The 15,523-nt window shown below is 40.9% G+C and overlaps 1 protein-coding gene across 1 annotated transcript; it reads right to left on the bottom strand.

Moving 5' to 3' along the window:
* Window positions 1-3,694: 3,694 nt before the first annotated feature.
* Window positions 3,695-7,476, bottom strand: LOC132823302 (protocadherin-10-like). Its single transcript, XM_060836963.1, has 2 exons — window positions 5,049-7,476; window positions 3,695-4,698 (listed from the first exon to the last, which is right to left on the bottom strand). The coding sequence occupies exon 1, from the start codon at window positions 7,474-7,476 to the stop codon at window positions 5,080-5,082; it is 2,397 nt and encodes a 798-aa protein (XP_060692946.1). The 3' UTR covers window positions 3,695-4,698; window positions 5,049-5,079.
* Between the last annotated feature and the right edge of the window lie 8,047 nt (window positions 7,477-15,523).

The raw sequence follows: 15,523 nt of genomic DNA, 5'->3' as shown, positions 1-15,523 counted from the left end.
GTGTTACTACTCTCGTGGATCTCCTTTTTTTAAAAATTCCTGCCTAACTCTCTACGTTCTCCGTTCAGAATCTCGTCCTTTTGCCTTCCTATGTCATCGGTTCCAAGTGTACAATGACCTCCAGCTGTTCTCTCTCACTGTTGAGAACATTCTGCACCCTCTCTGAGACATTCTTGATCCTGACATCAGGAAGGAATTCCACCAATCTGTTTTTTTCACTGATGGCCACAGAAACGTCTATCTGTGCCTCAAACGAGAGAGTACCCTAATCCAACGGATCTTTTTGAACTGCGACGTGCTCCTCATTGCAATAGAGCGAGTCTCGATACCACAAACCTGGCTGTTCGTGCCACATTCCCCTGAGAATCCATCACCCCCTACATTTTCCAAAACAGCATACTGGTTTGAAATGGTGATAGCCACAGAAGACTCCTGCATTACCTCTCTTACCTTTCCTTGAGTTAATCCACCTATGTGACTGTATCTGCAAAATTTAACCTTCCTATACCTGCCATTCATCACATCCTCCTGCTCTTGTGAAATCCTCATTCCTTCTAACTGTCTCTCCAACTTATCATTCGATCTGACAAGATACTCAGACAATGGCATTTATTGCAGATATAATCTTCACTCACACGTAAACTCTTCCTAAACTCCCACACCTTACAGGAAGAGCATATCACTCTACTAAAGGCCATATTTGCTTCTTCTAGTCTACAGACCCAGAAAGTAGCATTGTCTTATTCCTTGACAACATACTGCTCAAGGTTAACTTAATACTTGTGGCTTATATTTTAAGTTTAATCAAGAGACATATCTAAAAAAAATACAATCAAGAAAAAAACCGACTCCACTCACTGCTGCAGATGTTCTGTAGGCCACACTGAAAAATATTCACTTGTCCTTTTCTGTGCTGTGACCTCTCCCAAACAGGTTCCTCAAAGATTAGTTGTGAATTGCACTATTTGTTAATTTTCTGAGATGCATTCCAATGTCCAGCGATACATGAATTCAAACAGCAAAGGCAGTACCTGCGCAGATTCACTGCTGTGTCAGTTGGCAGTGTTGGCTTCTTTTCTCTCTCTCTCTCTCTCTCTCTCTCTCCACTCCCCCCTCCCCCGCATTAACCTCACCATGTGCCGCCTTTGTCTGTCCTTCTCCCTTTTAAAAGTGCTGTTGCTTTGACATCTTTTTTTTCCGCAAAGTTCCAACGTAACGCAACAGCACATAAAACACCAGTTCCTGCACCTGCAATTTGAGGGAATCATCTGTAACAAGTAAAATACTTCAAAAAATGAGCATCCTGCTACAGCCTGAATTTTCTTCAGCCCTCCATCTTGGATTACCATCCGATTGAACTTGACTCAATTGACTAGTCAAAATTGGATGGAGTGCCTGGTACAGTGGATCATTTGAGCTGTTTGCCTTCCTATCTTAACAAAGATCGATGAATTAAAGTATCAGTACTAATTTGATAATATGGGGCAACAGCAGTAAATATTTAAAACAGCACAATATGTAGCTTCACAATCTGTAGGCCTTTTAAATTACTCACGTCCATACATTACCATTAATTCAGATTAGAAAACCTGAATTAATATGCTCTCTGTGTAAATCCACCAGTTGCATTAGCAGACTTCGAATGAGCTATAAGCTCGGTGAAGCTAAAACTTGAAGATTTTGCGAAATGGCAAGACAGTTTAGATCTTCAGACAAATTGCGCCCCCATGCCCCCCTCCCCTCGCACTAAAATAAATCGTGCCAAATGCAACCCTAGATAGTGGGGGTCAATTATTCAAACAGCATCACATGCACTGAACACTCTGTCCATTATCCTTATGGGTGGTTTCGGGGCCTGAGTGAGCACAAATCGACTACAGTGCTTCCTGCTTGCAACTTCAATTACTCATCAGAAATTCGTCTTAGATCCCTATACAGCCTCTTCCAAGCCCACGCCAACCTCCATCATATAGGCCAGTACAGCAGATATTTGGGGACACCACGGCCTGCATGTTTTTCTCCAAGGCTCTCATTTTCCACGTTTGGAAATACGTCGCCAAACACAGTCGCTGGGTCAAAATCATGAAATTCTGTTCTTAATGATACAGTGCATGGACTGCAGCAGTTCAAGAAGGTAGTTCACCACCACCTTCTCAAGGGCAACTAGGGACGAGCAATAAATGTCTCCCAAAATGAACAAAACTGTGTGTTTTGCTCTAAAGATTTTGAAAAACTTGGAAAAATGAAGGTGCGATATTTAAGTAAAATATTTCTCTTTCATTTATTTTCCATTCTCCATGATGAGCAGCGAGAAAGCCATTCAGTAAGTAATTAAAGTTTGCTCACTAATCTTCCTGAACTCACTACTCCTGCCCAGGACAAGATTTTACACATTGCATTCTCTCTTTGTGACACTCCGTAATAAAACTGCACACTGGACACGTGACCGATTTTGCACCAGACAAAACCCTCAGCTGGCATGGAGGACATCTATATTTCGTTTTAACAATATGCACCCTGGCCTTAATTTCCTTAGGCCGTCTACACTGCTAACATCTATGTGAAAAATTGTCTCGATTGACTCTGTTCAAACAAGCAGCACAACCCAGCCAACTCCCACCCTGTTGGTCTACCTATAATTCAGGATCAGGGGAATGGAATCTGTCATCAGTCGTGGGACTAAGCAACAGTTTTTCATTGGCAAATCTATGCGTGGTACAGAGTGAGGATTCTGCAAGCATCACTCCCTCTGCTAAACTTTACAACTAATATTTAAATCTGACCGAGCGTTCGTCATTCAAAAGGTGAGATGAATAAACTGTCCTGATTGATAGCAACGAAATATAGATGTCCTCCGAATATAGAACGAAGAATCTATATGGAAACTGAAAACAGTCGCGATTACGTAAAAGAGATCCTCAAGTGAAATTCAGTGAACGCTGGAACAAAATTAAATGAAATGCGTCAAACATTTTCACCCCGGGAAAAATCGGCAAGAGGCCATCACAATAATTGTCAGTACTGACCATCTGCTACTTCATCAATGGCCCTCCCGCCGTGATGAAGTAAATCGTGGAACCTTTTTTTAATTCAAATTCCACGATGCACAGCTTTATTCCTGAGTCCTCGACGACAGGAGCAACACAACACATGTGTAACGACAATTGAGTAGCATCAAGACTTTCGTCTAACAAGCTTAAGGTTGTGTATCGTGGAATCTGGAAAGGAAATTTCCACGATTTATCTCAGATTAGGCTTTTGAAGTGCAGTGCATATCGGTTCCTGACTGTCTAAATTTATGTGCCACCAAACAGTCAAAATCATGAGAGCACAAAGTCTGAATTCTTTAATTTCGATTATTCGATGAAAATAATCTGTACTATGTTAAATATCCCGGACTTATTATACAGTGTCGCTACGTTTGCCCAGACTCTCTGTGAGCAATGTAACAGTTCTTCCATTTTCAGTTCGCTTAACAGAAGAGCAGCCTGCTGAAAGAATCAGTAAGCCGACAGGAAGACATTGATAGATACAATAAACATATCTCTAAAACGGTGGTCGGTCTGCATTGCAGATAAGGGACACTGTGGTTGTAAACTCGGAAATACTGCTTCTTGTGGTGCGGACATGAAACATTCACCTTCTCAATATCAATTTCCAAACTATTTTATTAATACGTGAACGTTAACCGGAAAATACTAATAACGTCCAAAGCATTAACCACTTGATAACATCAAACAATAGTTAAAGCAGAGAAGAAATTGTGATTTCACAATACATTTCTCTGATTCAGAGTCCGTAAAAGAGCTTTTCGACTCAGGCCGAACCATTCAAATGAAAATAACATGGTGGTGTGACGAATTTTGACATCAATTGCTTGCGAGGTTAACTTTCGACGGTAATCTCACAACATTGAAAACTACTTCGATGAACACTTGAAGTATCGTAACATTCAAAGTTCAGGCCTATTACTGGAAAGTGGAGCGAGTATTTATTTTTTGGCTGGATAGACTCGATGGCTGAATGGCCTCTTCTGTAATACCCGGTTCTATGATTCTACCATGTCACAAACAGCTACGAGGCAAGAGAAAGTTAATCAGCGTTTTACAGATTTCGGGATGAATAGTGACAAGGACACTCTAGTATTCTTTGAAATAGTGTCATAGGAACGGTTTAATATACATGAGATCAAAAATAGGATTTCCTTTTTAACGCATGCTAAGTATTTTTGTTTTCCAGAGCTGGGCATCACGAACAGTATATCTCGCCATTTGAACGACCGCGACATGCAGCTTGCATTTTATGTTTAGAAGCTTTGGATTATGATTTAAATTTTCTAAATTCGAGGCTAGCTGAAATATTCCTCCGAGATTCGAAAGTGATTAATTGTGAACTATCGCCAGATATGCTGTGTGGGGGAGGAAAGGCCAACACATGAGCCCTCATCAAAAGATAAACAAGCCATGCAGAGCATCGAGCGTATTGCGCACTATGGAAAGACGTTGGAGGGATAATCTGGTAAGAATTCTGTGAAATTAACCACAGTTACACCTTAACGCGTATGATTGCAAAAAATAACATCTTCTTCTCTGATCACTGTTTCACAGAGCACTCTCAAGTCCAAAATTAATGTCTTCTTCCCTGCAATGCGTTGGTATGAAGCTGCCCTCCGGTTTTCAAAGAGAAGAGAAATACAAGCTGTTCAAAATAAATCGTTTTCGATACCGTTAGAATATTGGCCTTCTGAAACTTTTGAACAGCAGTTATCAAAATCAGAAACATTAAAAGGATTGTTGGGGGGCTGGGGGGGTGATGGGGGTGAGAAACAAAAATTATAATAACGTCCAGGTAAAGGAATACTTTCAAAGCAGAAAACAATTAGATTATGAAACAAGGATAACTATTATGCAACCCCTGGCAGGATGGCAACAGGAATGAGAAACTTATGCAATAAGTATTCCAATATCAATTTGAAAATCCTGGCTGTATACCAGTGACTCTGACTCTATACTTGAAAACATAATACGTAATTATTCATCAAGAATTACCTGCCACAGAAAGAATATATTGTTGTCGAAGTTAGTTTCTTGCGTTGCTGTCACGAACTCTCCGATCGTTGAAAGGCAACGTAGAATGACAAGGTTTTAAAAACAGAAAGTCACTCTTCGATGATTCCGGTGACAAGCACACACTGTAATGATAACTTCCGGCCTGAACTGCCCCGCTATAATTCAAAGGATCCCTTCCTGTTGGTGTCCGATTAAAGCCATCAGTCGAATTTCTCCCATTACAACAACAGACTGCAGAGTTATAAATTTCAGCAGTATCTCTATCTTGTCTGCACTTCAGGGTGAGCAAAAATAATATTATTATGAGAAACAAAAAGGAAGTGGATCCGAAAATTATGATTAGATAACTATTTATACCTGAAAAATATTCCGAGTATCTGGGTTCATCACGTTGTCCAAATGATTTCTCAGTAACATTGGACATTACGATAAAGGATATTGTGGCGCTGCTAGAAAGGCTCGGCTGTCCATTGTCCTTCACGCAGAGGACCACGCGCACGTCAATGATATCTTGATCACTAAATGCTCGCGTTGCTCTAATTTCTCCAGAGAGATGTCCAACAGTAAAAAGACTAGGATCAGTGGTTTCCAATAACTCGTAGGAAAGCCTTGCGTTCTGACCAGAGTCTTCATCCGTGGCAATTACCTTGGTGACCAGATATCCTGGATATGTTGAATGGGGTATTACCTCCACTGTTGCTGAGCTGTTCCATGTTAAAGGTGAAAGAATAATGGGTGCATTGTCATTTTGATCCAAAATAATAACATTCACGAAGGTAGTGCTGGTCAATGGAGGCGACCCACTATCCTGAGCTTGAACTTTCACCTGGAAATGTTTTTGTTGCTCGTAGTCGAAGGAGCGCAAGGCGTAAATGTTCCCATTTTTGGAGTTCATCGCAAAGTACGCAGAGGAGGGCATTTCTTCTTGCTGTCGATTGTCGAGAATGGAATAAGAGATTTCCGCATTTTGATTCAAATCAGCATCATTTGCACGAACTGCAAATATAGATGCACCGGGAGCATTATTCTCCGTCAGATACACGTTATATGACGACTGCGTAAAACTTGGTGAATTATCATTGACATCAATTACTGAAACCACAATTAATGTACTCGCTGAAAGAGGAGGATATCCACCGTCCCAGGCTGAAATGGAGATGTTGTACAGTGGGGAAATCTCATGATCCAGAAATCCATTGGTAATCAACTTGTAGTTGCCCTTCAAAGATTTTTCAATCTTGAAGGGAATATTCTCTGGGATCTCACAATAAACGTCCCCATATTCGCCAGAATCGCGATCCGTGATGCTGATCAGTGCTATACTAATTCCCGAAGAAGAATCTTCCCGCACAGCACCGGACACCATCGTAACTTGCAAAACAGGACGATTATCGTTAGTGTCAACAACATCGATGACAACATTTGCAAGAGTTGACAATTCAGGTGGAGCGGAGTTCATTGCTTGGACGTCAAACTCATAAACATTTGTTTCTTCAAAATCTAGTACACCTCGAACTCTGATTTCTCCAGATACAGGATCCAATTTGAACAAATCACGAATATTCTGGGAAACGTCATGCGTGAAAGAATATGTTACCTCCGCGTTTGTCCCTTCATCAATATCAGTAGCATGAACTCTTATCACCAAAGTGCCATTCACAGTGTTTTCTACCGTTGACGTCCTATAGGTCTCATGATCGAATACGGGGGCGTTATCATTTGCGTCCATGACATTAATGATGATCCGCGCTGTGCCAGATCTCTGCGGAATCCCACCATCTATGGCCGTCAATACCAGAGTAAATATTGATTGTTGTTCTCGGTCCAAAGATCTCTTTAATACCAGTTCGGCACGTTTATTGCCTCCTCTTCTTGTCTGCACTTTAATATCAAAGTGCTCGTTCGGATTGATCTGGTATGTGTTGATTGTGTTTGTACCCACGTCCAGATCACGCGCGCTCTCGAGAGGGAGGCGAGCGCCCGGCGCATTTAACTCATTGATTTGCAAATAGAATTCCTTCCTCGAAAAGACGGGTGAATTATCATTTACGTCTAGTATCTCCACTTCAACGGGATACATTTCCAAAGGATAATCGAGCGTGATTTGGAAAGAGAGAGAACAGGCTGCGGTTTTGCTGCAAAGCTGTTCTCTGTCGATTCCTTCATTAACAAAGAGGAAACCATTTCCTACGTTTACCTCCATGTATTTCTTCGAGTAATCAGAAATCAGAAGAAATTTGCGACTCGATAATTCCCAAACCTTTAATCCTAGATCTTCAGCGACGTTGCCAACATATGTTCCACGCTCCACTTCCTCGGGAATCGAGTAGCGAAGTTGTTCGGAAACCAGGTCAGAAATGCAGAGCAAAAAAATGATGGACACTTGGCTCATCAGAATAGTCGCCATTGTCATGCTGATGCGTCAATTCTAACAGAAAAAATAACTAGCTGTATATCAATATCCTATTTATGAACTGAGCAACGATAAGGATATCACCTGGAGAGATTTTCTGACCGTGACCGCACACGAGCAACGCAGACAGCAGACTGCCCGTATGGTTCTGTTTGTGAAGGAGGAGGCGGTCGATCTCTTCCAACGTCTCGAATTCTTATTGGTCGACAGCGACACGAAGAGTTTCGCCCAATAACTGCAACTATTATTAAAGCTAAACCCTTCAGTGGTCTTGTCAAATTATGGGTGTACAATTAAAAATATCCGGACAATTGGCATTTCACAAATGGCATTTTCAATGTGCTGTATCGGATTCCCAAGCCATTTGGTAATCACATCATTCTCGTCATCAACGGTTGTTCATGTTTAATTGTTATATTGTCATTCTAAGGCTTAATTTTAATAAATTACAGCTTACGAAATTTACAAGTATTTCTAGGCTTTACATACGAGTTAATCATTCTAAAAGTGTGTAGATATCGCTGGTATTTGAAAAAGCTGACAATATTTCCGAGACACTAATTTTCTTTTGTTAAATAACACTGATAGTAATCGCTACGTTGGTAATTGATTTTTTTTCTCTCCCTCAGGAGTCCTCACAAATCAGTTTATTTCGTTCTTTTCACCTTCGCTACCTCATTTTTAATGTTTCTGGAATACACATCTGGTGAACCTATTACCCCTCGTCCAGAATCAAACAGCGGCACCCTGACCGTTTCTAAGAAAGTATATGCCCAATAATTAGGTGCGCTGATCCAAAATCTAGATATTCTGCTGGCATTCTGTTGAAACTAAGAAAATGCCTGTACGTCTGTATTGCGAGAAACTAATTAACCCATGCGTTTACATGGAAAGAATGAGATAGGCAACTATGTACCCTTTCATATTCTTCGATAAACATAACAAACTGAACATCATCGCATCAACCAAAATCGTTGGTGTTTGCAGCCTTTCAGTGAGTTACGTTTGAAGCATCTCAAATCTCACTGTACAGTCATTAAACACTGCAAAAATTGCCCCGATATCTAGACCGACACCATCAGAATAGCTCCAAGATTGAAGTATCACCGAATTCGATTGTTCTATACCTCAATCTGCTTTTGAAAATAAGTCACTGATTAAGGAAAAGTATGCTTTAACATCGCAGAAGTAAAGGCGAGTTATGAAACATGCTCATGAAGCGGCAGATGTTGAAGTGCAGCGTGGGTACTGTTTATATTCGTGAGGTTAAGAATGAAAAATGAGTTGGACGGAAACAGAGAAAAAGAGTTAGAATGTGAGGATCTCGGTCCATCATCATAAAAACGCACAAGGGGAAGTAATAGCTTTTGAAACGAAAACAAATCTGTTAAAATGAGTGACGAATCCTAAATGATTTAAATGTTAGGTTTTGTCTAAGAATTCGAAGGAAGTGGACCGACATATGGATGTAACATCGGAACGATCGGCCTCGATGGTGGACAACGTGAACACTGAAGATGAAGCCACTGGTAGCAGATTACAATAGAAGATTTTTTCAAAAGAGAATGCAGTCCATGGACCGCACAGCACGCCCAATGTTGCATTTCCAGTAATCGGACCCAGAAACATGGAAGCAGGAGTAGGTCATTCAGCCTGCCAGGCTGTCAAGTTATTTAATGCGATGATGAGTAATCTAACACTTTAACGTCTTTCATCATTTATCCCCACAAATCTCTACCCCGTTGGTAGCTAGAAAACAATCAAAATATGTTTAAAGCATAGTTAAACCATCCTTGAGGATTGAGCTTCTACAGCACTCTGTGTTGGGATTTCCAAGGGTTTGCAATATTTCATCAAAAAATCTCCTCATCCTCGTCCAACGTGGGCATCCCTTATTATTAATTGTCCCTGGAATGACTAGGATCCCCAACCAAGGGAATCATCTCTTCTGCATCTGTAGTGTAGTAACTGTAATATTTAACTTTTACCTTTGTTCCTTATTTCTTTTTACCTTATTCTTAACGTTTTGTATCGAGATACGGACCATTGTGTGTGGCGACAGTGAAAACTTTTCAATATACTCGGATGCATTTGTTTTTGAGTGCACGTGACAATAAAATCCAAACAAAATCTAAATCTGTTTTCTCCTTCCCTTTAATTATGCTGCAGGTTTCAATGAGATCACTTCTTCTAAATCCTAGGGAATACACCTTCAATTTGCCCAATGTTCTTCATAGGACAGTCATGCCATCAGAGGAACAAGTCTGATGAACCTGTGCTCTAATCCCTCTGTGTCAATAATAACGTTCTTCAGGTACTGTGTAAATACTACCTTTGCCGTTGAAGCTACCTTCTACAAAATTGAACCAGTACTCAATTATCTATAAAACAAATCCTCTTGAATTGAAGATAAATATTCGTTAAGCCATCGTAGCAGCTTGCTGCACCTGTATGTTAGACTTTAGTGACACATTGATGATGATACCCAGATCTGCTTATACATCGACATTTTGCAATTTCGTGCCATTGAAGTAATAATATCACAGACTTTAAATTCCATCTCCATTCGACTAGTTATGGAGATTAGATAAAATGCCACCCACAGTCGCAATGGGACTCCAAGCCATTTCTTAAGAAAGATCTAGGAAGTATTGATTGTGTTAGGACCGGCATCTGGTCTTGTGATCTTTCAGCAAGTAAATTGAATGTCTGGGCTACAACTGAAATCTTCATTTGGAATCGACTACATATAATATTCGCACAGCAGCAGGGAGTATTTTCTAATAATTACCCACATCTATTAACAAAGAAAGAGAACGGATACAGCGCTGCATAATTCTGTCCTCTGGTCGCTCTGTCTGAATGCAAGAGCAAGGTAACTATGTTTGAGCTGATTGTAACGTGAGTTTGGTCAGGGGAGATGCATTGTGCAATTCTGGTTGCAACGTACGAAGGATGTGATTAAATAAGGGAGCGTGTTGTCTTCACTGCAGCGATTCATACGAAAAAAAAAGAGGTAAACTGTGATTGATTCTCTTACCGCAGAGAAGGATGAGGGTCATTACGATTGAGTGGTACAACGTTCCGACGGACAATAAAAACCAAGGTAGAGAGAAACGTTTCCCCTATTTAGAGGGGTCAATAATCAAAACGACGTCATATTAACATAAGGATCAGGATATTTAGAACTGATTTAAGGATTTTTCTTCTTCAACGAGGGATTTGTGGCCATCTTGATTTCACTGTCTTAACCGTTGGTGGAAACAGGAAACCTCAAAAGACAATTATTTAGATGAACACGTGGACGTCGTAACATGCAAGGCTATAGGCGAGATATATGAGAATTTGAATGTCTGATGCCCAAAACAGACACACAGTCTCTCTTTCCTACTGCAGCAACTTTAGGACTCTCGGCTCAATCCGCTTTTTTGTTGCTTTGCTGGACGAGGACTTCATCAACTTGGTCAGCATTTATGGCCCATCGACATAAATTGCTAACCATATTCCTGTACATCTGGAATCACATGCAGCAGCTGTGATCAGTAGTTTGCCACCCTTCTAAGGAATGGGTTTGAACATCAACCTACCATCAGGCCAACTCTCGACTTCACATCAGCTTTAAATTCAAAACTCACCTTCTGCAGTGGGATTCGAACCCACGGGCCCAGAGCATTAGATTTCTGACTGCTATTACATCTACACAAATACCTCCCCATTGCGACGCTCAGCGGTTAATTAACAAATACACCTCAAATTTCCAAATTAACTTCAATGTACTAACGTCTTCCATCAAAGACAAGACGAAATGCCTGCGTGGATAATTCCCACATACTTAGTCTCAAATACACAGCGATATTCTCAACAAAGGGTTTTTGTTCCTGCTGTTTGGGAACGATCAAGGGGCTCGCACCGTAAAGAGGTCCAAATCGGGCCCGCTCATTATTGCCATTGTTCTCAGGTGGACGTTGCTGTAAAATAGATCGGCAAATCGATGACCTTATCCAGTCTCTTACAGGACAATGGTACGGATGCATGTCATTACTTTAATATGGAAGAGAGGAAGTAAACGAAACACAGACCCGAGGAGATTGGCAGTTCATGGCTGCACAGCACATAGGCAGTCACTGTTGGTCTTGTCGCTTTTTCGCTGTGGTGCTTTAGCTGGAGAATGAGGCACTGCAGATGCAGGGCAGCGTTTCAGCTTCTGATTGGTAGACAGCGACACGAACAGCCTCAAACAATAACTGCAACAATAGTCCTGAATGATATATTGTTTCAAGATTTATTGCTTCTGCATGAAATGAAAGGACTGTGCATATGCAATTCCAGAATCCTTTAGAAACAGAAATAATAGTATGCTTTTTTTTCGTATTCTTTGCAAAATCGGTATAACGTTCCTTCGCAGTAGAAAGGCTGATTCTCCTTGGAATCGTATTTCCAATTAATAAGCAAAGCAAAACGAAGAACTGTGCATGCTAGAGAACTGAAACAAAAACAAATCCGAAAATTTAGCAGACCTGGTAGCATTTGTGGAGAGAAAACAATTAATGGGTCGAGTTCAGAATAATGTTGAATGTTTTCTCCACACGAGGCTTCCAGGCCTACTGCGTTTCTCTAACATTTGCTGTTATATTCCAAGTAATCCATGATCGTCCAGGTCAATAAATGCCTACTGTTATCATGACAATATTCCCAGTAACATACAGCATATTGTGATTCAGTTTCACTTAGTCATAGAGCCATAGAGATGTACAACACAGAATCCGACCTTTTGGTCCAACTCGTCCATGCCGACGAGATATCCCAACCCAATCAAGTCCCACCTGCCAGTACTTGACCCATATTCCACCAAACTTTTCCTTTTCATATAGCCATACAGATGTCTTTTAAATGTTGCAATTATGCTAGCCTCCACCACTTACTCTGGCAGCTCATTCCATACAGGTACATCCTCTGCATGAAAACGTTACCCCTTAAGTCTCTTTTATATCTTTTCCCTCTCATCCTAAACCTATGCGCTCTAGTTCTAGAATTCCTGCACTCCAGGGAAAAGGATTTGTCTATTTATCCTGTTCATGCCCCTCATGATTTTGTAAACCTCTATAAGGTCACCCCTCAGCCTCCAACACTCCAGGGAAAACAGCCCAGCCTATTCAACCTCTCCACATAGCTCAAATCATCCAACCCGGGAAACATTCTTGCAAATCTTTTCTGAATTCTTTCAAGTTTTACAACACCTTTCCAATGGGAGGGAGACCAGAATTCCACGGAATAATCCTGCAGTAACCTAACCAATATCCTGTACTCAATACTCTGACCAATAAAAGGAAAGCATACAGAATGCCTTCTTCATTATCCTATCTATCTGCGACTCCACTTTCAAAACGCTATGAGCCTGCACTCCAATGTCTCTTTGCTCAGCAGCACTCCCTAAGACCTTACAATTAAGTATATAAGTCCTGCTAAGATTTGCTTTCCCAAAATGCAGCACCTCACATTTATCTAAATTAAGCTCCATCTGCCATTTCTCAGCCCATTGGACCATCTGATCAAGGTCTCGTTTTAATCTGAGGTAACCTTCTTTGCTGTCCACTACATCTCCAATTTTTCTGTCATCAGCAAACTTACTTACTATACCTCTGATGCTCACATCCAAATCATTTATATGTGATGAAAATTAGTGGACCCAACACCAATCCTTGTGGCACTCCACTGGTCACAGACCTTTAGTCTGAAAAACAAGTACCTTTTAGCCAGTTCTGAATCCAAATGTCTAGTTCTCCCTGTATTCCATGAGATCTAACCTTGCACTCCACTCTCCCAAGGGGAACCTTGTCGAACGTCTTACTGAAATTTGTATAGATCACATCTACCACTCTACCCTCATCAATCCTCCTTGTTACTTGGTCAAAAAAAACTCAATCAAGTTTGTGAGACATAATTTCCCACGCACAAAGCCATGTTGACTATCCCTAATCAGTCCTTGCCTTTCCAAATACATGTACAGCCTATCCCTCACAATTGCATCCAACAACTTGCCCACCACCGACATCAGCTCAATGGTCTATAGCTCCCTGGCTTGTCCTTACCACCTTTCTTAAACAGTGGCATCACGTTTGCCAACCTCCAGTCTTCTGGCACCTCAACTGTGACTATTGATTATACTAATATCTCAGTAAGAGGCCCAGCAATCACTTCCCTAGCTTCCCACAGAGCTCTAGGCTACACCTCATCAGGTCCTGTGGATTTATCCACTTTTACACATTTCAAGAAATCCAGCATCTCCTCCTCTGTAATATGGATATTTTCCAAAATTTCAACATCTATTGCCTTGCATTCAATACTTTTCATGTCCTTTTCCACAGTAAACACTGATGCAAAATATTCATTCAGTATCTCCCCTATCTCCTGCGGTCCCACACAAAGGCAGCCTTGCTGATCTTTGAGGGATCCCATTCGCTCAGTTGTTGCCCTTTTGTCCTTAATATATTTTTAAAACTGTTTGGATTCTCTTTGACAGTACTACCAAAGCTATCTCATGTCCCTTTTTTTGCACTGCTGATTTCCCTCTAAATATACTCCAGCTGCCTTTATACTCTTCCAAGTATTCATTTGATCTTTCTTGCCTATACCTGAAATATGCTCCCTTCTTCTTCTTAACCAAACCATCAATTTATTTCGTCATTCACCACTCCTTACACCTCCCAGCCTTTCCTTTCACGCTAATGGGAATATACAGTCTCTGGACTCTCATTGTCTCATTTCTGAAGGCTTCCCATTTCACAGTCGTCCGTTTCCCTCGATCATCTGCCTGTAATCATTTTTTGAAAGTTCTTGCCAACTCTTGTCAAAATTACCCTTTCTCCAATTTAGAACTTTAACTTTTAGATCTGGTCTATCCTTTTCCATTGTTATTTTAAACTAATACAATTATGGTCGCCGACCCCAAAGTACTCCCCCACTGACACCTCAGTCACCTATCCTGCCTTATTTCCCAAGAGTACTTCAAGGTTTGCACCTTCTCCAGGAAGTGCATCCATATAGTGAATTAGAAACTTTTCTTGTATATACCTAATACATTCTTCTCCGTCTAAACCCTTAACACTATGGCAGTCCCAATTTATGTTTGGGAAGTTAAAATCCCCTACTATAACTGCCCTATTGTTCGTACAGATAACTGAAATTATTTCCCAAGAATAGGTCAAGTTTTGCACCTTCTCTAAGAAGTACATCCACATATTAAATGAGAAACTTCACTTGTATGCACTTAACACTGTTGCAGTCCCAGTCTATGTTCGGAAAGTTAAAATCCCCTATCATAATTACCCCATTATTCTTACAGATCATTGCACCATCCTTTCACATCTGTTTCTCAATTTACTTCTGACTATTAGGGGTTCTATTATACAATCCCAAACAGGTGATCACCCATTTCTTATTTCTCACTTCAACCCAACTACGTGTCCTAGATGTATTTCCAGGAATATCCTCCCTCAGTACAGCTGTAAGGCTATCCCTTATGAAAAATGCCACAACCCTTCCCCACTTGCCTCGCTTTCTGTCCGTCCTGTAGCATTTGTATCCTGGAACATGAAGCTGACAGTCCTTTGCCATCCCTGAGCCATATTTCTGTAATTGCTACGCTATCCCAGTCCCAAGTTCTTAACCATGCCGTGAGTGCATCTGCTTTCCCTATTAGGCCTCTTGCATTGAAATAAATGCAATTTAATTATCAATTTTACCTTGTTCTCTGTTTTGTCCCTGCCAGCCCTGACTGTTTGACTCACTTCTTTTCTCAACGGTACGTCTCTGATTGATCTCTTTCCTCACTATCTCCCTCGACCCCACTCCCCATCTTAATATTTTAAATCCTCCCAAGCAGCTATGGCAAATCTCCCTGCCAGTATATTAGTCGCCTTCCAATTCAACTGCAATCCGTTCTTCTCATACAGGTCTCTTCTACCCCAGAAGACATTCCAATGATCCAAAAATGTGTCTTTCTCCCATGCACCAGCTCCTCAGCAATCCATTCATCTGCTCT

Source organism: Hemiscyllium ocellatum, chromosome 16, assembly GCF_020745735.1.
Source record: "Hemiscyllium ocellatum isolate sHemOce1 chromosome 16, sHemOce1.pat.X.cur, whole genome shotgun sequence".
In the NCBI taxonomy this organism is placed as follows: Eukaryota; Metazoa; Chordata; class Chondrichthyes; order Orectolobiformes; family Hemiscylliidae; genus Hemiscyllium; species Hemiscyllium ocellatum.
Note: the sequence above shows the minus strand (reverse complement) of the source record. Positions and strands in the feature narration are given on the sequence as shown.

Excerpts from the sequence above, each read along its gene's own strand:
- LOC132823302 (XM_060836963.1), bottom strand. The coding sequence starts at position 7,476 with ATGGCGACTATTCTGATGAGCCAAGTGTCCATCATTTTTTTGCTCTGC.